At 39.5% G+C, this 19,896-nt stretch overlaps 1 protein-coding gene and 1 long non-coding RNA gene across 2 annotated transcripts in view; both read right to left on the bottom strand.

Annotated features, from left to right (window-relative positions):
- Nucleotides 1-2,188: 2,188 nt before the first annotated feature.
- On the bottom strand, nucleotides 2,189-12,630 carry LOC136857729 (uncharacterized). The gene is made up of 2 exons (XR_010858557.2): nucleotides 12,589-12,630; nucleotides 2,189-5,491 (listed from the first exon to the last, which is right to left on the bottom strand). It is a non-coding gene; the product is annotated as an uncharacterized lncRNA (long non-coding RNA).
- A 4,305-nt stretch (nucleotides 12,631-16,935) lies between these two features.
- The window catches only part of LOC136857728 (U8 snoRNA-decapping enzyme), a 41,920-nt gene continuing 38,959 nt past the window's right edge, over nucleotides 16,936-19,896 (bottom strand). Inside the window, exon 3 of the mRNA XM_067136606.2 lies at nucleotides 16,936-17,322. Coding sequence (XP_066992707.1) covers nucleotides 17,122-17,322 — 201 coding nt within the window. The 3' untranslated portion in view covers nucleotides 16,936-17,121. The remainder of the gene's footprint in view (nucleotides 17,323-19,896) is intronic.

Below are 19,896 nucleotides of genomic sequence, written 5' to 3'. Positions count from 1 at the left end.
TCCGAATTTGGCCGCCTATGGACCGCATTGAACTTAAGGCTTTCTCTTCTTCTTCTTCTTCTTCTCCTCCTCCCAGAACCTCTTCATTCTTTCACTTCTGATCTTCCTTTCTTTCTCAGATATGACCAGTTTGGGTCTACATTTTGGTGGTTTCTCCTGGAAGGTTTTGATGCTGTCCACTCGACTTCTAAATTCTTTTCTGTTGTGAACCATATCCACTGTAAGTTCACTTTCTATTGCGTCTCTTTTTTCCTCTTCCACCCACTTCGTCGAAGCTTTTAGTCCAGTGATGTACTTGAATATTTTCTTAGTTAGCCGTTTCTCATCCACTCTTTCTAGATGCCCATAGAATTTTAGCCTTCGCTTTCTCATGGTGACAGTGATTTTTTCGGTGTATTTATAGAGGTCATCATTTTTCCTATTCCTCCACTCCCCATCGGCATTTTTCTGTGGTCCTAAAATTTTCCTTAAGATTCTCCTCTCCTTTTTTTCGAGATCTTGAATTTATTTGCAGCCAATGTATATGTATTATATTAATTTTAGACTCTAAACAAATTGTATTGTACAATTCCTGTATATGAGCCTTTAGCTCGTTGAATTTAATTAATAAAGTACATTTCTAAAATGCTGCAGTCGAGAGCAGTCTCTCCATGATGATGTCACGTGCGTGAGCTCAACAACACTGAAAACTATGGATTCGACACTAACATCGATCGTTTTCGGTGTCTTACCCCCACAATATTTTTTCCAGATATTAAGTAATGTGTACCATGTTTGGTTAAGAGCTTGCTGGTACATGCACATGTTCATCTATAATCTCAGCCATTGTGTACATTCTTTTTCATCTTTTGTCCACCCCCATGCTGTTGGAGGATGAACATGGACTTTTAAACAGCATCTGAGTGTCACTGTTATTCTCAGCGACCCCAACAGCTATGGATTCTACATTAATTTGTGCTGTTATCTATTTTATAGGTCACCCTCTTCCCAACCCTGCCCCTAGGGCTGCTAGTGGTATCTTACCACCACAGTATTTTTACCATGTAGTTAGTCACAAACTTACATACTTAATTTCAGTCATTTTGGACAGTCTTTTTCACCTCTTCTCAATCTCCATTCGGACAGGGACTGAATAGTGACACTCCAGATGTCGTTGAAGTCCAAGTTCAGCTTCATCGGCATGTGAATGAGAAGGGGTGAAAAAGAAATTGTTCAGAATGACAGAGATTACGCCTGAATGTGTTTATGTTCCAGCATAGCTCTGAACCATTCCTGGCACACACATGAATTACCATCTGGAAAAATGACTCTGGGGGGAAGACACCTCTAGCACGCCTAGAGAAGAGCGTGAAGTATAAAAAAATAACTGAAAAATGACTAATATTAATGTCGAATCCATTGTTTTCGGGATCGGTGAGAGGCACTGTGACATGGATGCCATTTAAGTCATTGTTCAGGCGTAATCTCTGTCATTCCGAACAATTTATTTTTCACCCCTTCTCACTCACACGCCGATGAAGCTGAACTTGGAATTCAACGACATCTGGAGTGTCACTATTCATCTCTGCGACCCCCAAAACTATGGATTCTACATTAATATCAGTCGTTTTCTATTATTTTTATTCTTCACTCCATTTCCATCCCCCTAAAAATGGTACTTACCCCCTCAATATACTTTTTCCAGGTAGTAAGTCATATGTGTACCAGTTTTGGTTGACAGCTGTGCTGGAACATTATTATTTTTATACTTCACCTACTTTCCATTCCTGCACAAAGGGGTGTTACGGGTGTCTTACCCCTATAATATATATTTATTTTTTTCCTAATAGTAAGTCATAGTACCAAGTTTGGTTGACAGCTATGCTACTGTAGAATCTTGCTACTGTAGAATCCTTGAGTTGATGTTGCCATGGTTACGGCCGGTGTTTCTTCATTCGATTCCTAGAGCAGGGTTTGCGTGGTGCTAATATCTCCATAACGGTTGGGTTTAGGGCCTTAAAACATTGTTTTCGGGCCCATTACAGAGTTTTGTTCTTCAGGTCATGAGACTTACAATGACCTTTGTCTCATCCTTGTGCGACAAATCCAATATTTTGCCTATGTTAGCTATCTATGTTGATGTTCCAGAGGGCCCAGATACAGGGAATGGAGAAGGCTGCAGGGTCCTAAAAAGTAAGTATACAAAATCTGGGTCAGACTGGTGAAACAGTGTGGATTTATATAAGGAACAGACAGATAACCAACCATTCTGCTTTATATACAAGGTGGCGCAAAAGCCACTACACACTACACTTAAGTTCAACATGATACATAATATATTCCTACCAATGAATTGCAGTACACATCACTTCTTTTTATATTCAAACTGTCTCCCTTCTTCATCAATACACCATTGATGTCTACTCTGACACACATGCACACACAGCTGAATAATGTTGTCCAGATTGTGCAAGGCGTCCTCAATGTAACCAATCTGTTTTTCATAAGTTCATAGTTTCATTCCATAGACTTCGTCTTTAACCATATCCCAAAGGAAGAGATCCATTGGGGTAATATCGGGGATCTCTAGTGATAGGCAGTCTGAGACAGGGTCTGAGATTTCTCGAGACTAGTGCAGGCACTGTTTCTCGTGAGACATTTTGAGAGATCTTGAGAGCGTTGTCCCCGCTTTCTGTGACGAGCAGCGTTGTACGCCTACAAGTAAATGGAGCTGAATTTTGTTTGTGCCGAGTAAGCGAATAGCCAATCATGGGCCTTCTCCATTCCGTAAATATGTGTCAACAACTGGCTAGGACGTTCATTTGTACCGAGGTCTATTTTGACGCAGTATGACATAATTATAAAGGATACGCATTCCGGCATTGTATGCAGCGGTAAGTACACGAATGAGTAGGTTAAGTACAGAAACTGACAGTTACTGTAGGTACACTTACCTAGAGGCGGCGGTGGTGGTGGTGGTGATTATTATTTAGAGAGGAAGTACAACTAGGCAACCATTCTCTATATAACACTATTTAGAGGGAAAAAATGGAAGGGACCCGACACTTCGAAAAATGAAGATATCGGCCAAAGGAAGACAAGCGCCACAAAGGGCGTGAAAATGAAAGACTCCCCAGCCCTCGCAAACCTAATAGCATCAGGGTCGGAAAAGAACAAGAGTTGACCAAGAGAGGTCGGATAGGATAGATGAAAGTGAGGAGCCTGACAGAAGTAAGTGAAAGCAATGCCAAGACTCAGATAAGGACCCTGTGGTCGCCAACCCACGCTCCGTAGTTCAGAGCCCCTGAGGCACATTTAAGTCGCCTCTTACGACAGGCAGGGGATACCGTGGGTGTTATTCTACCGCCCCCACCCTCAGGGGGACACATACTTAGATACTAGAGGCATGCATTATTTGAACTCGAGACGGGGCAAGATGCTCCTTGCTGCATATGCGGCCACCATTACGTGTTAGTTGAATGTGTAATCTAAAATGCCTGAGTTTGCTCCAATTCTTTCGACAGGTAGGTGTACATCATTATCAGACCCCACATTCAATATCATATGACCACTGCTTGTGTTTACCGATATCTTGGTGGCGAAGTAAATAATTCCTTACAATGTTATAGAGTATTTGCGTCATAATTACTGTGTGGCGATGAGAAGAATACAAGAACGAGGAATGTGCCTACAAGCATGAACTTCCTGTTCTGCTCAGACAGCTCGGCTCTTATCTGCTACAGGAAAATACATACCCTTATCAGACCCCAGACTCTCACTCTGCAGTGTTCAGCGTCTTGCCTGATCTAATCAGATACGTGAACACTGATGAATATGGACGAATCTATCTGAATTTTTCACTTAGTTGGTTCATATATTACTTAGCTACAACTGGTATTGCTCGCACATATCAAATCACAGCATCAATAAGAACAAAAGTCTGCAATATTACTGACTAAAGCGTCTGCAAGCATTATTTCAGCATGCTATGAAAAACCCAGATTATTGTCTCAAAAAATTTACAGCGACAAAGTTGGAGATAAAGGTTCAAAGTTTATATTATATCAAATCTCATGTTGATAGTGCTATTAGTTCATGGGTAAGGGTATGTATTTTGAGCTGGGTGCCACTGCTTCTATGTGTTTGGGTTTCTAGCGAAAGAATTACTCTTAGCAATGATAAAGCATGCCAAATGTATGGTGAAACATAATTTAGGTACACACTTCGTGTTCCAGCAGGCCTATTTTGATTTGTGTCAGCTTTTTCATTTCACTGATGTCTCATTATCCTCTGCGTAACTCTCGTCCGTTAAGAAATCAATTGTTTTTAATCTCTTCAGCATCATATTTATCTATCATAGCAATGAATCCATATTAATTTTAATAAAAAACATTGTCATAAATTAGATTGGCCTACATGATATTATACTTTATGGAAGTATATATACAGTGTACTTATTCTTAATTTATTTCATTCAGGTTGTTTAATGAAATGATGTATTAATTCCTATTTATAATTCTTATAGCTTTTCTGGTGCAACATAAACAATGAAATTTAGTAGACATTGTAGCTATACCTATTTTGAAACTTCTCTTGAGATGGGAATAATAATAATAATAATAATAATAATAATAATAATAATAATAATAATAATAATAATAATTGTACCGGAAGGTACACCTCAACGCCACACATTCAAAATAAGTGCCTTAATAACTCCTCTATCGGTCAAAAAGTGAAACTGATAACATAACAAGTTGGAACTTTAATCAGATGTCACCACTGAAATATTAACTGTTTTGTTGTGAAGTTTCCTAAACTGACTAAATTTATCCTTGTTTTGTTTTGATATACATCAAGAAGCTTGAACATTTTTTCTACAGATGCTCTACTAAAAACTATGATCATGCACTCTGGTTCAAGGTGGAAGAACTTATAATTTAAAGAAGTTTCATATTCCTTGGTTTTCCATAACTGATCTATGTTCATTTATTTTTGGGTTGGCAATACTTCCTTTTCTTTCCGCCAGTTTTGAATCTAGCCAATCATGAATTTTTGTAATTAATTTTCAACCAATCCAGCATTTCTTGTTCACTGAATCTGCCAATAAAAATTAAGAGGGTGTGTCCTGATTAGTCTTGAATGTACTCGAACCTTCCCTAAGGGTATATAAACTGCGGCTTTTCATGTTTCCTTGTCAATTGATCGTCGTCTTTCTAAGTGCGTTAAGGCGTCGGCAGCCAGAACATCTACAAGGTAATGGCCACATAATTCCATCTTTCTTGCTGTATCCACAAATTTTTCCAAGGGGAAGGGCCGAAACTTTACTATGTAACCTACTTTTCTAAAATGTAACTGTTCTTTCGACTAATGTAAAAACTTCATAAAATTTTCAATTGTAAAGTGGGGATAGAGAGTGAGTTACCCTCTCGAGCTCCCCTCATCTTGGTTTGAGGTGTCTGCGATTTTGCAACCTTTTGTAATGGATTACAGTAATTTCTATGCGAGCCACCTCAGTAGTTTGTGAATAGCCCCTGTTTCATTGGCCTAGAGCCCTGTAGGTTTCTAAGTTTTCATTATCTTGGAGCGCAGTGTGCGCCTCCATTCATTTTGTGTTTGGGCCAGTTATCTAACTTGTTCTTTTTCCATGAAGGCCCAGTAGGTTGGGTATTAAATACCACTGTAAAAGTAAGTTCAATTTTCAAATGGTGGCTTGAGAGGCCAGAGATTGTAAATTCTGATGTAATGTTGCCTTGAGTGGGCAGTAAGAAACTGAGAGCCTGTTTGCTCTTTTTCAAAGTTTTTGTAAGTTTAACGAGTTCCTCTGGGAGGCTAGATATTGTATTTTGGGAGTAAGTGCTCTTGAATGAGGGGATTTCTGGCCTTAACTAAATAATTCCTTGTTTTTAATTAAAGTTTTGTGAACTGGATCCGGTATCTCTGGAATTGTAAAACTAGGGGCTTGAAGCCCATAATCTGTAAAATTCACAGTCTTGGATCTTCCTTGTCTTGTTTCAAGGTTGCTTTTGTACCCGACATGTTGTTATGTGGAAATTTGTTGAGTTGTCGGTTTTGAAGAAATATAACCTTCAGTTGAAGTTTTAAATTATTTTGTTATTGTAGATAGACCCATTCACCCCGGCACCTTCTTTAACCTCTTTCTGCTCCACAGGTAACCCCAGAACAAGTGGTAGCAGAGCGTGGTTGAATGGGTCTAAAGTAAGCCCTTTTGTCGGCTAGAATAAAAGCTATCTGAACTCTAGGAATTTTCTCGGTCGTTGAGAGTTTTGTTTCTAATTTGTAAATTTTTTATCATCATGTCTGGCCCTCGCAAAGTCCTCCATCCCGGGTAATTGCGCAAGGAGGAATTAATTTATGAATTACACATTAGAAATGTTCAGTCTGGAGGCACTGCCAAACTTAAAGAATCCCTAGAATTGCCCATTTGTATCCCAATTTTGGGAGAAAAGGAAATTGATGAGACTCTCTCCACTATCACTGACAACACCACCGAGATAGCATCTGTAGTAAGTTTTTTTGAAGTGAGTGATCCTTCTGCTAACCAACTTAAAAGAGTGCAGGCTAGACTGTTCCATTTTTATCACATGGTTAGGGACCTATTGTCTCTCAAATTAAAAGAAGATCATGCTAAGGAAGCGAGTAATTTAGTTGACCATCTATCAAAAATGTCAAATAGAGTCAATCAATTGTTGTCTGAGGCAGCTGCTCCCAAAACCGACCAAGCCACTGTGATAAACACTGCGAGTGAGGAAGATTCTTCCAAGATGGTAGAAAGTAGAAAATCTGTGGCAACGCAACAAACATCAGCCCCATTAGAAAATGAGCCTGATCATCATACACAAATTCCACCTTTCTTTTTAAATAATGCTGTGGTAGAGACTTCTCAACCTTCTAGGCCATTATCTATTATGTCACCTGGGTTGAGTCGTTTGCCTCATCCATTGGCTATGTTGCTTAAGGGAATTTCATTCTGTAAATTCTACTAACGATGTCATTTCCTTTCTAAGGTTCTTAGTTGCATTTCAAGATCACGCTCTAGTGTTTTCTCTCTCTCATTCCCAAATTCTTCAAATTATTTACCCTTACTCCATAGGTGTCCTCTCGGACAAAATAGTTAAAGCAATAGCTGAGGGATCGTCCATAGAAGATTTCCACGCCCATCTGCTAGCTAACTTCATTCTGGCTCGAGCCATGTCATCATTAATCCAAAGGTACTATTTCAAAGTATAGCGATTGGATTAAAATCTTGCAGACTTCATCCAAGATATTAAGTTTTACACCAGGGTATTCGCTCTTCATTTCCCTGAAGATCAAATTGAGCAGACAATTGTTGAAGGCATTTCCCCACCCTTAGGTCGTATCTGTGTTTCGCGTCGCGTCTTCAAAATTTTGCAGAATTAGAGGCTGTGGCGGTCTCAGCCGAAGGAGTTAGGTATGCCGACACTTTACGAGTCGCTAAGGAGCCCCCTCAATCTTCTAGTAGTCTTCAGCTTCCTCCTCGCCGAACTTTTACCACCTGCAAATGCTATGTTTGTGGGTCTACAGAACATCTCCGTAACAAGTGCCCATTGATCAAATCCAGTGGGACAAAGAATAGGGCAGGGTCATCTCAAGGATGTTTCAAATATGGTTCGTTTACCCACTTTGCCAAAAATTGCCCTAATGCCAACAGCACCCCCTCCTGCTCAACTTCTGGTGCAACCTCCGCGAACTCCAATAATATAAAGTGACTAGTGTCGTCGGATGAGTCGGCATGTTCATCTTCCCAGGGCTCAGTCCCTGTTAAACCCAACGAAAGCTTGGGTAAGTGTAAAAGCTCTTCTTATCTATCATTTGAAGGTCCTAAAGAATGCCTCAGGATTGCGGCGGAGACCCCCGCACTTGTACCTTTTCTTAAATTGTATTGAATAGTGAACCGGTCACTGCTCTATTAGACTCTGGGAGTGTTTGTTCTATTATTTTGGCTGAATGGTATTCCAAATTAAAGACTGTTTGTAAGTTTCCTGAATATTGTTCATCTTCGGTACAATGCATTTCGGCTAATTCCTCTCCATTTGAAGTTTTAGGTTTCATCCTTGCCAAAATTCGTATTTCTAAATTTACTTGGAAAATAAAAATTGTTTGTGGCTAAGCACTTGACTTGCCCCGTAATACTGGGAGCGGATTTCAGGTCTTCTACTGGTCTGGTGCTCGATATCCAGAGCAAGTCATGCACCTTCAAATTTGCTAATGATTGTAAAATTCCTTTTCTAAAATGTAATTCTGTGTCATGTTCATCTGTTTTGCCTACCCAGGAGGAGATGTTGTTAGACCTTAGACATCTACCTGAGGAGCAGGCTGAAAGTATTCGTAAATTGTGTCAGTCATTTCCTGATGTATTTTCCGATACTCTTGGTGTTACTGACCTTATCGAGTACAAGATTGAGGTTACGGATTCGATCCCAGTTGGGTTTCCACCTTACAGGCTGTCTCCACCCAAAATGAAGGCTCTTAAAGAGATCATCGACCAAATCCTAAAAGATGGTATAATTCGACCTTCTATGTCGGCGTATTCATCGCCCATTTTCCTGGTTCCGAAACCCCAAGGTGGCTTCAGACCTGTGATTGATTATAGGGCTCTAAATTATAAGGTGGTGTTACAATCTGTGCCTCTTCCTGACCTTCATTCTTGTTTTTCATGGTTTCGGAAAGCCAAGTTCTTTACCATCTTAGACCTTAATCAGGCGTACAACCAGATCCCTCTAGCGGAAGAATCGAAACATCTAACTGCTTTTGCCATGGGTTGGAACTTGTATGAGTACAACCACGTGCCTTTTGGGATCCCCATGGGGGCAGCTGTGCTCACTAGACTGCTAGATAGGGTCTTCTCTGACATCAAATTTGAATATTTGTATCACTATCTTGATGATGTCGTTGTATTTTCCGAGACCTTTGAAGAACACCTAGATCATCTAAAGGAGGTACTCAATTGCCTTCGTAAGGCCAGGTTGACTGTCAAGTTGTCCAAGGTAGCGTTTGCTAAACATTCTATGTCATTCCTAGGGCATATTGTCTCGCCCGATGGGGTTTCTATTGATCATTCTAGAACACAGGCCATCCGTGATTTCAAACCCCCTAAGGACATCAAAGGTATTGCCAAATTCATCAGCATGGTGAATTTCTTCAGAAAATTTATTCCTAACTTCGCTAACAGAGCGGTGCCCTTGAACTTACTCCATAGGAAAGGCGTCAAATTCGAGTGGGGACCGTCTCAACAAACCGCTTTTCAAGATCTGAAATTAGCTCTTTGTAATGCCCCGGTTCTTGCAATGCCTGATTTTTCTAAGAAATTCATTGTCCAAACTGACGCCTTATCATCGGCGGTGGCTGCTGTCCTTCTTCAGGAAACTGAACTCGGAAGATGACCCATAGCTTATGCGTCTAGGACATTATGGGCTCAAGAAGCCAAATATTCCATCTATGAACTTGAGGGTTTGGCAGTCTTATTTGCACTACAGAAGTTCCGACTCTATCTGGAACATGTTAAGTTTGACCTGGAAACAGATAATCAAGCCTTAAGCTGGGTATTAGCTAGGCCGCTTTGTACTGGTCGTATAGCCTGTTGGGCCATCAGGATTTCTGCATTCCAGTTTGATGTGAGACGTATCAGAGGATCTGAAAATGTTGTTGCGGATGGACTAAGCCGCATGTTTTCTCATGATGTGGAGACCACCAAACAGGAAGATAGCTCTTCTCTTCCTGTGCCCATACCTTCGGGTCTTAATGCCATTCTAACTGATGCCCCCATGCTGTTTCGGGATATTGAAAAATATCAACGTGAAGATCCTGTGCTGGCCCCTATTACTGAAACCCTTTCTTCTGGGGAACAGGTCATGCCTTATGTATTGAGGAACGGGGTTTTGTGTTGCCCGTCGAGGCATGATCAAAAGTGAAAGTAGTGGTTCCAGCCGTGCTTGTACCTATGATCTTCAAGTACTATCACGAGACCCCATTAGGGGGGAATTTAGGGACCTTCAAAACTCGGGAAAAGATCCGAGAGATGTTCATTTGGAAAGGTATGGATTGTGAAATTCGTGAATTGGTAAAAGCTTGTAAATCTTGTTTGCTTAGTAAACCCACCTTGTCCACTAACTTGGATCTATTATCATCTCACCAAGTGTTGCACCCCATGGAACGCCTCTACATAGACTATGTCGAACCCTTCCCCCAATCAAAGGGGAATGCCAACAAATTCATTCTAGTGTGTGTAGACAATTTCACTAGATTTTCATGGTTATTTCCGACTAAGCTGGCAACCACTCAGTCCACCATTTCTTGTTTAAATACCATATTTGCTTCTTTTGGTCCCTGTCAATATATAGTTTCTGATAATGCTAAAGCCTTTACATCCAACCTCTTCCGTAAATTCTGTTTTGATCTGTCTGTATCACATGTAACTACTTCAGCGTATTATCCTCAACCATCTCTGGCTGAGCGGGTCAATCGTGATCGTAGATCGGCTCTCATCGCATTTCATCATGAAGATCATTCCAGGTGGGATACGTCCCTGCATTGGTTGGCCTTTGCTTTAAATTCGGCGGTTCATGAGTCCCATAAGTTTACTCCAGCTTCTCTTATGTTTAAATTTGTTCCTACCATGCCACTCTCTAACCTTTGGTCACTTAATGATATTTTACCGGAGACAATAGATTCCGATAATATTAAGGATCTATGGAAGAAGGTTAAGCACAACTTGAAGGTTTCCCACGAAAAGGTTAGGGAAAGATATGATCGTGGACGGAGGCCCACCAATTTAAAAGTCGGAGATGGTTAGAAATTTTATTCCTGCGGGCAAACTTGCCCCCAAGATTTCATGGGCCATGCGTCATTTTAGATATTTTGACTCCTGTTACATTATTGGTAAGCAATCCAGCCACAGAGAGGATCTTTAGAGTGTACCTCTCCCAGGTGAAACCAGTATAATTGCAGTACTTTTTTATGCCACTAAAATTTGGCAGGAGTATAAGGTTATGTTTCTTCAATTTGAGGCCTTCTGCCCTAATGGGTTTATTAAAAATTGGTATATGACCTGTATGCACAATCTTCCCTTCTGTTTTGCCTGCTGTCAATCCCTGGTGGCCATTACCAAGCCCCCGTCTCTTGCATCCATGCACTATTGGCACACAAGCACTTTAAACGCCGCCCACCCCTCTGCATCACCAATAAAGAACGTACTCTCCTATTTCAAGCAACAACACTTCTCTGTCGCCTAGATCTTACAGTTTCAGTGCCCCATCAGCTGTCTGCCGCCGTACTGTAACATATTGTTAGGAATACGGGAGGACAAAGGGCCCACACTGCTCTAGTAAGGCCTCTTTTGAACGGCGCGCCGGAGTCCATCTTCCCGGCAAAGGCTGGAGTGCGGTGAACCTACCGCTAATTCATCGGGGGACTGCAAATCAACATCTCATCTGCGGCGACCATCACCACGACTACCCCTCTCATAGTAGCAGGAGGGTGTATCTGAGGGTACTTGGGGGTTCCGGGCGACCTCAGCTGGGTATCGGCAGTGGCGACAGGTCTTGCCGTCTAATCTAATCAGCATGTAATGAACTTCTACGACCTCAAGGACATGCTAAATTTGAATCTACACATTTTTTCCCTATTAATCTACTTCAAGAAACTTAGGAATTTTTTTTTCTCAATTGGAAATGTTTTCTCAAAATTCTCCTGTGTCACCCCAAGGAAGGACATTTGGTGGGGGGAGGTCTGTACTGGAAGGTACACCTCAACGCTGCGCATTCAAAATAAGCGCCTTAATGAACTCCTCTATCGGTCAAAAAGTGAAACTGATAACAAGTTGGAACTTTAATCAGATGATGTCACCACTGAAATATTAAGTAACTGTTTTGTTGTGAAGTTTCCTAAACTGACTGAATTTCTCCTTGTTTTGTTTTGATATACATCAAGAAGCTTGAACATTTTTCTACAGATGACTCTACTAAAAACTATGATCATGCACTCTGGTTCAAGGTGGAAGAACTTATAATTTAAAGAAGTTTCATATTCCTTGGTTTTCCATAACTGATCTATGTTCAATTATTTTTGGGTTGGCAATACTTTATTTTCTTTCCGTCAGTTTTGAATCTAGCCAATCACGATTTTTTGTAATTAATTTTCAACCAATCCAGCATTTCTTGTTCACTGAATCTGCCAATAAAAATTAAGAGGGTGTGTCCTGATTAGTCTTGAATGTACTCGAACCTTCCCTGAGGGTATATAAACTGCGGCTTTTCATGTTTCCTTGTCAATTGATCGTCGTCTTTCTAAGTGCATTAAGGCGTCAGCAGCCAGAACATCTACAAAGTAATGGCCACATAATTCCATCTTTCTTGCTGTATCCACAAATTTTTCCGAGGGGAAGGTCCCAATCTTTACTATGTAACCTACTTTTCTAAAATGTACCTGTTCTTTCGGCTAATTTAAAAACTTCATAAAATCTTTAATTGTAAAGTGGGGACAGAGAGTGAGTTATCTTCTCGAGCTCCCCTTTATCTTGGTTTGAGGTGTCTGATTTCTCAACCTTACAGTAATTTCTATGCGAGCCACACAGTAGTTTGGGAATAGCACGTTTCATCGGCCTAGAGCCCTTGGAGCGCAGTGTGCGCCTCCATTCATTTTGTGTTTGGGCCAGTTATCTAACTTGTTCTTTTTCCATGAAGGCCCAGTAGGTTGGGTATTAAATACCCCTGTAAAAGTAAGTTCAATTTGTAAATGGTGGCTTGAGGGCCAGAGATTGTAAATTCTGATGTAATGTTGCCTTGAGTGGGCAGTAAGAAACTGAGAGCCTGTTTGCTCTTTTTCAAAGTTTTTGTAAGTTTAACGAGTTCCTCTGGAAGGCTAGATATTGTATTTTGGGAGTAAGTGCTCTTGAATGAGGGGATTTCTGGCCTTAACTAAATAATTCCTTGTTTTTAATTAAAGTTTTGTGAACTGGATCCGGTATCTCTGGAATTGTAAAACTAGGGGCTTGAAGCCCATATCTGTAAAATTCACAGTCTTGGATCTTCCTTGTCTTGTTTCAAGGTTGCTTTTGTACCCGACATGTTGTTATGTGGAAATTTGTTGAGTTGTCGGTTTTGAAGAAATATAACCTTCAGTTGAAGTTTTAAATTATTTTGTTATTGTAGATAGACCCATTCACCCTGGCACCTTCTTTAACCTCTTTCTGCTCCACGGGTAACCTCGGAATAATAATAATAATAATAATAATAATACCGGGCGAGTTGGCCGTGTGCGTAGAGGCGCGCGGCTGTGAGCTTGCATCCGGGAGATAGTAGGTTCGAATCCCACTATCGGCAGCCCTGAAAATGGTTTTCCGTGGTTTCCCATTTTCACACCAGGCAAATGCTGGGGCTGTACCTTAATTAAGGCCACGGCCGCTTCCTTCCAATCCTAGGCCTTTCCTATCCCATCGTCGCCATAAGACCTATCTGTGTCGGCGCGACGTAAAGCCCCAGGCAAAAAAAAAATATAATAATAATAATAATAATAATAATAATAATAATAATAATAATAAATGTCCGGAAATTTCATCAAAATGAATCTTTCAAAGTTTAATAAAGCATGACAATTCTCTCTTTTCTCTCAGGACATCTTAAGATCACCTTTATAGGGCTTATCTAACAGTTTGAAAACGACTAAAAGGGTAGGGAACTGCACCTTGGTTGTATACATTCCAACTGACTTGAAATCAGCCCGCTGTTTCCTATTATAATATGTGCACACGTAAGCGTTTCATCAGTTCATACAAGTATCTTATAAACAATCATACGGTAATAATGAACCTTACACAAATAAACCAAAGACTAGAAGATTTCCCACAAACAATTGAACATACTATATATTATAAAGATAAAAGTACATGCAAAAACATGGTTCCTCTTCTTAATACATTTTTTCTAGTCCGTAATTAGAACACAATTTCCAAATGTTGCACATTTATATGTAAAGATATCCACTACGAAAAACCTCCCAGCTTCTACATCTAACATATCAAAACAATTAATTCTGAATTGTAATAATATGCCTCAGCGTTGTGATATCTGTCTCAGTACAATAACATAGTTTGTAAGTATCACTTTACAATACACACACACTCTGTGAATAATAAACCTTTTGCACTTTCTATCAGATATTTCAAATAAATAAGTGCAAATTATTAGAGTAGGGTACCGCAGTATAAAGGTTATCAATATGGTGCTCAGAAAAATGCTTTGAAGTTTATACAAACATATGAACGATTAAGTTAATTGAACAAACAGTTTGAGACTGAATAAATAGCATAAAATACCGTACTCCACACCAGACTATTTGTTGTATCATCAGGGAATGTAAGATTCGAGCCTATCACGGTGATGAAGATGACTTCCTGCTGATATCTCCAGATGCTGTACGTTGGATTGAAAAACTTGATATTCAATTTTGAAGCACAAATTACTTTGTTTCTCAGCTGTAAATATGTATATATATATATATATATATATTACTGATATTGTCTGTATAAGCCATACACTAAATAATAATACTGTACTGAGGAAGAAATTAAAATGAGATATACAGCTGTAATTAGCAGCCCGCAAGTTACTCTTTGTTACCAAGTGTGTAGCTTCCTCATCACATTGGTTTGTAATATTCCTGATCATTTCTCTAGCTTCTCTGTGAACTGTCTTTTCCTTCTTACGTACAACAGACATTACGCAGTGTTTACAAAACAGTTACACAGAAATAATAAGAGAAATGAAGAGCAAGAACAATAACAACGGATAAATAGCAACAACTGAGAAAGGAATACGAACGCAGAACAATGCAATAGCAACAGCTGGATTACAACGACAAGAGCAAAGGGCTGCCAGTAAAGCTACGTATTCCTAGAAGTGACTCCAGCTATAATCACTCAGCGATCTTCATGAAGGATTCCCATTTTGAGTTTGCATGTTATCAGTTTCCTATAAGCGATAATCGCTGAGCGACTATAGCGGGAGTCTCTTCTAGGAAAATGTACTTTAAAAGGTAAATATAAAGTTGCCTGGGTAGTAGCGAGGTTGCTATGGTAACGATTACGTCACTGGCTCTGCTGGCAAAAATCCCTTCACCCCATGCCTCACCGGGCAAGTGCATTCTTCTGATCTCCGAATAGGTACTTCGGTGTATGACGGTGCAATGTGTATTTGTGTCTAATTTTAACTTTAACACGATGTCCGAAACACAACATAAGTCGTGGATGTCGGTTATTTTGAAGAGATACCAACATAGCCCACTGTGTTATTTATTCAAAAGAAGTAAGTAGGAGTCAGTAGAAATACTTCTGGGATGAGCACTGCCCATCACTACCCTGTCAAAAGAATTGGAGCAAACTCAAGCATTTTAGATTACACATTCCACTCATGCATAATGGTGGTTCCATATGCAGCAAGGTGTATCTTGCCCCGTATCATGTTTGAATAATGCACGCCTCTAGAATCCAGGTAGGTGTACATCTTATTTATAGTTATTCACAAATTATGCAGGGTTATTCAGCTAAGATGTTCATCTCAAATAAGTCATGAAGCGCTTAAGTTTCACTTTCGTAAATAGTGTTAAGAGGGTCTTAGTTGAACATACAGTACTTTTTTCAGGCTTTTAGCAAAATTTATTGGCACACACATTTCTATATGAGAACGCTATTTCACGCAATAACTGCTGATATACTATCAAGCTTACGTTGCACAGGAGAATCGGTCTCGAGAGTCTCATAAGAGTCACAAGATCTGTAATGTCAGTCTCGAGAGAGAGCGTTGCCCATCACTAGGGGATCGTGGTGGGAATTCAATTGCAGCACGACGTCCAAGCACCCTTCCTTTGAAAACGTTATCAAGGTACGCCCTACAAGCTAATGCATAACGTGCAGGAGCTCCATCATGCTGGAAGTAGAATTGATCGAAGTTGTCCATATGCATGATTCCTGGTGTAACCCTTTTAAGTACTCATCTCTAGTGAGAGTTCCCTCAATAAAATAAGGTCCAATAACACCACATGTCGATAAGTGCCCCACACATTTACACCGGGTTGATTTAGCAGTTGCTCCAAAACAACATGCTGGTTTTCCGTGTACCAATACATGCAGTTATATTGATTTACATGTCCTGACAACAAGAATGTGACCTCTTCAGACCACAAAATGTTCAGATATAAATTCTGGTCAACTCGATACTGATCAAGCATAATTTCACAAAACTGTAGCTGCCTGTCTGGATCATCTTCCACCAAACCGTGTATCAGGCGTGGAATGTACACTTTCATGTTTGCCGATGTAATATCCTTTGGATTGACCCACGTGATATGTCTGGGAACTCTGCCGCTAATCGTCTTGTGCACTTCTTTGGACTAATTGTAACAGCCAAACGGATGTTACATTCATAACATCAGTTTGTGTTGTCCTAGGTCACCCATTTCAAGGTGTATCCAAAACTGAACTTTCAGTTTCCAGTTTATGAATTACATTTAAACAGCCTTACATGTTGGTGGATTTGACTCCAAATGTTCTCCCCATTCCTTCAGCACAGCACTTATACCGCTTTGGTAAGTAGTCTTCAAACCAAAACTTCTCTCTTCTTTCGTAAACAGAGTCTTGACAACACAACACAAATAACAGCAAACATCATTGTTAGCATGGTTACAATTCATTTGTTAACAAGACGTGTCATTTCCTGTTTCTTACCAGCCATTCCATATGTAGTACCAACCTAGATAACATTCCCCGAGTCTGTAGTGAATTTTGCGCATGTATTATGTTTAACTTAAGTGAAGTGTGTAGTGACTTTTGTGCCACAGGCTACATATAGATAGATGTATATGCCTTATACATATTAAAAAATATTTCTTGCAAATATTCAATTAAAAATAAATCCAAAGGGATTAGCATGTAGGTAGTATTTTCTGACTATGTACATTTTACATTTCTTCATTCAGAAGTGAGAATGTATTCAAATTGTGAATGCAATGAAACAGGTAAATGTCAATAAAATTATCCAACATAAATATTAGAATTTTTTCAAAAGTCTTGTGAGCAGTTTTTTCTTGCACATATTCAATTTAACTTCATCAATCCATTACTGGGTCCACTGGAACTGGTTTCGCACTTAGAGCTTTAGAAATCTCATCTTTTGACATCAATCCAAGATGGTTTAAAGTATGAAGAAGTTGTTGACGTGAATTCCCAACGAAAGCATTCGTTAGAAAAGTTGGGAATCCTCTGTAACCATCACCCATTGTGTATAAAGGAACACGAAGAAGACCCATAACCTGAAAAAATAAAAAATAAAAATTGTATAAGACATCATAAGACAAAGCAAATAAAAATTCATAAATATGTTTACCACAATGGAGTGCTTTCAACAGACCATATTTAGCCAGCATGAAATTTTGAATAGTATGTAAAATTCACAGCATATTATCTAACACTTGCTATGTGGAGGATGATCTTCAATGAGTGTAAACACCTGCACCCTGAGGAAACTGGGAAGCAGAAACAAGCATACTGAGCAATGAGAGGATTTTTTAACCTAAATTCAGTAAAAGCAATGTGTAATAATTATATATAATTGAGGCCCTCTCAGCGAGCAGTGTGCTTTATCCAAAAACTTTCCATTTGCCTCTCCATGAACACAGTCCTGAAATAGTGTTTGGTGACAATGGACCTAGCATCGGCAGTCTAGATAAGTACAGAAGTTTTTCATTATATTAATACATGTACATTTATTTTTGTCATTACTGGTTCATATTATTACTAAACTCTCTATCATTGACAAGTTTACGCAATGTAAACAATACTGTACATATGTATGTATGTATGCATGCTGGGTATTCAGCCCGAAGGCTGGTTGAATCCTCAACAGGTTCACCATTAGCTGTCATAGATGGCCTAGATGTCACTGAAGAGGCATACTAGGGAAATGAGGAGTGATGTATTTTCCTGTTGCTTTCCTCACTGAGCCTGAAGTTGCTATTGCACATCAGTCTGCCAAGCCCACAGATATATAAGCATGTTTTAAGTGATTTGATAAAATCCGAGGATGTTCTTGTAGAACGAAACATGTCATTCTTTGTGCAATAGTGTGTATTTTTACAGTGTGTATCTTTTTTTAACAGATATGTTTAAAGTGTTATAATTTATATTGTAAATGCAGTGTGTTTGACAGACTGAAAAGTTTTTTTTTACATTTAACTTCTGTAAGCTGTACTGGGGTAGAGGAGACTTGACTTTGAAAACACCATGGTGACAATTCAAGGATTCTGGCAAGCAGCTGTTCTTTGAATATGCAACCTCATTTCCTATAACTGAAAGTCATTCTGAACAAGGTCTGTCTGCTCTCAAACCTTTTCTCCAAAAGAACCAAGAAGTGCTTGAATCTCAATTCTTAAAAAACAGTAATTTGGAGAACATATAACTGTTCAGTAGTCCTATTTTTAGATTTTCGGCACTCTTTAATTCTATACTGTCTCCCAAAGAATACAAACAAGGAATGATCACAATGATTTTTACTTATAATAATATGATAGGAGGAAAGTATCAAAGAAGGGTCCAAAACCAGATTAATGCTGTAAGTGAGAAGATTAAACAATAACTGGGCAAGAGGATCAGTGTGGAGAAAAGTAAGAATGTGGTGGTGAGAGACAAGTGATGAAGTTGAATATTGGGGGGGGGGGGGGGGGGGGGGTGAGCAAGAAAGATTGAGTATTTTAAATAAATTCATAAAGAAAGAATACCAAAATAAAATATGGAATTATAAATTAAAGAAAAAAATAGGCTTGAAGGATCAGAGATACAAGAGATGGAGAGCAATATGAGACAATAGAATCTTGATCGGGACTTTGATGGATAAGAAATACCAGAGAGATAGACTAAAATGGAGTACACTTAGATTCAAAGTAGTGATGGGACATTCGATTCATTTTACTGAATCGATTCATTTGATTCCGTTCACTTTACTGAATCGATACAGTGATCCGATTCACGGCTCATTGGTCACCGCTCCTACTGCATCTGTGTAGTATGTGCTGGTAAGACAGCAGCAACAGCATTCAGTGCTCGGAGCTGCCATCTGGTCTTCATACTATGAACTCCTTTCTTAGAAAAAATGCTAGTTACTCTAATACATCGAAGGTTTTCTTTTTTTTCCTAGGGGCTTTACGTCGCGCCGACACAGATAGGTCTTATGGCGACGATCCGAAGGTTTTCGGCGACGCAGGGTGGGAAAGGTTAGGATTAGGAAGGCAACAGCCATGACCTGAATTAAGGTACAGTCCCAGCATTTCCTGGCGTGAAAATGGGGAAACTACGGAAAAACCATCTTAACGGCTGCCGACGGTGGGATTCGAACCCACCATCCCCCGAATGCAAGCGCATAGCCACGCGATATTAACCGCACGACAACTCGCTCAGTCATTTTTAAAAAAAAGTATTTTTCTATCAGCTGAGGATTTTTTTTAATAGTCATATTTTGTATAGGCTACCTGGGATGTACAGTAGCCCGCTGGTTTTCTGATTCAACATACTGTTATTGCGTCTGTCCACATATGATTGAAGTCTTGTGCAACGATGTGACATATGAACTGAGAGAATACTGAGCCGTTCTTCCCAATATAAAACAGGTACTTTTGAGTGGTCATGAGCATGACTCATAGTCATACGGCAGGCTAGAGTCAAGTTTAATTGTCAAATGTCAACTAAGTTATAATACTTTCATTAAACTAATAAATAGTATAACCTAATAGCCTACCTACTTACTAGCTACTTCAGAATTATGTTGTGACTACCTTTTTAACAATGCAAATAAATCCATCTATTATTTAAACCTCCCTGTAAGAAGAGGACAG

Source organism: Anabrus simplex, chromosome 1 (genome assembly GCF_040414725.1).
Source record: "Anabrus simplex isolate iqAnaSimp1 chromosome 1, ASM4041472v1, whole genome shotgun sequence".
Taxonomy (NCBI): Eukaryota; Metazoa; Arthropoda; class Insecta; order Orthoptera; family Tettigoniidae; genus Anabrus; species Anabrus simplex.
The sequence above is the reverse complement of the archived record's forward strand: the minus strand, read 5'-3'. Positions and strand labels throughout refer to the sequence as shown.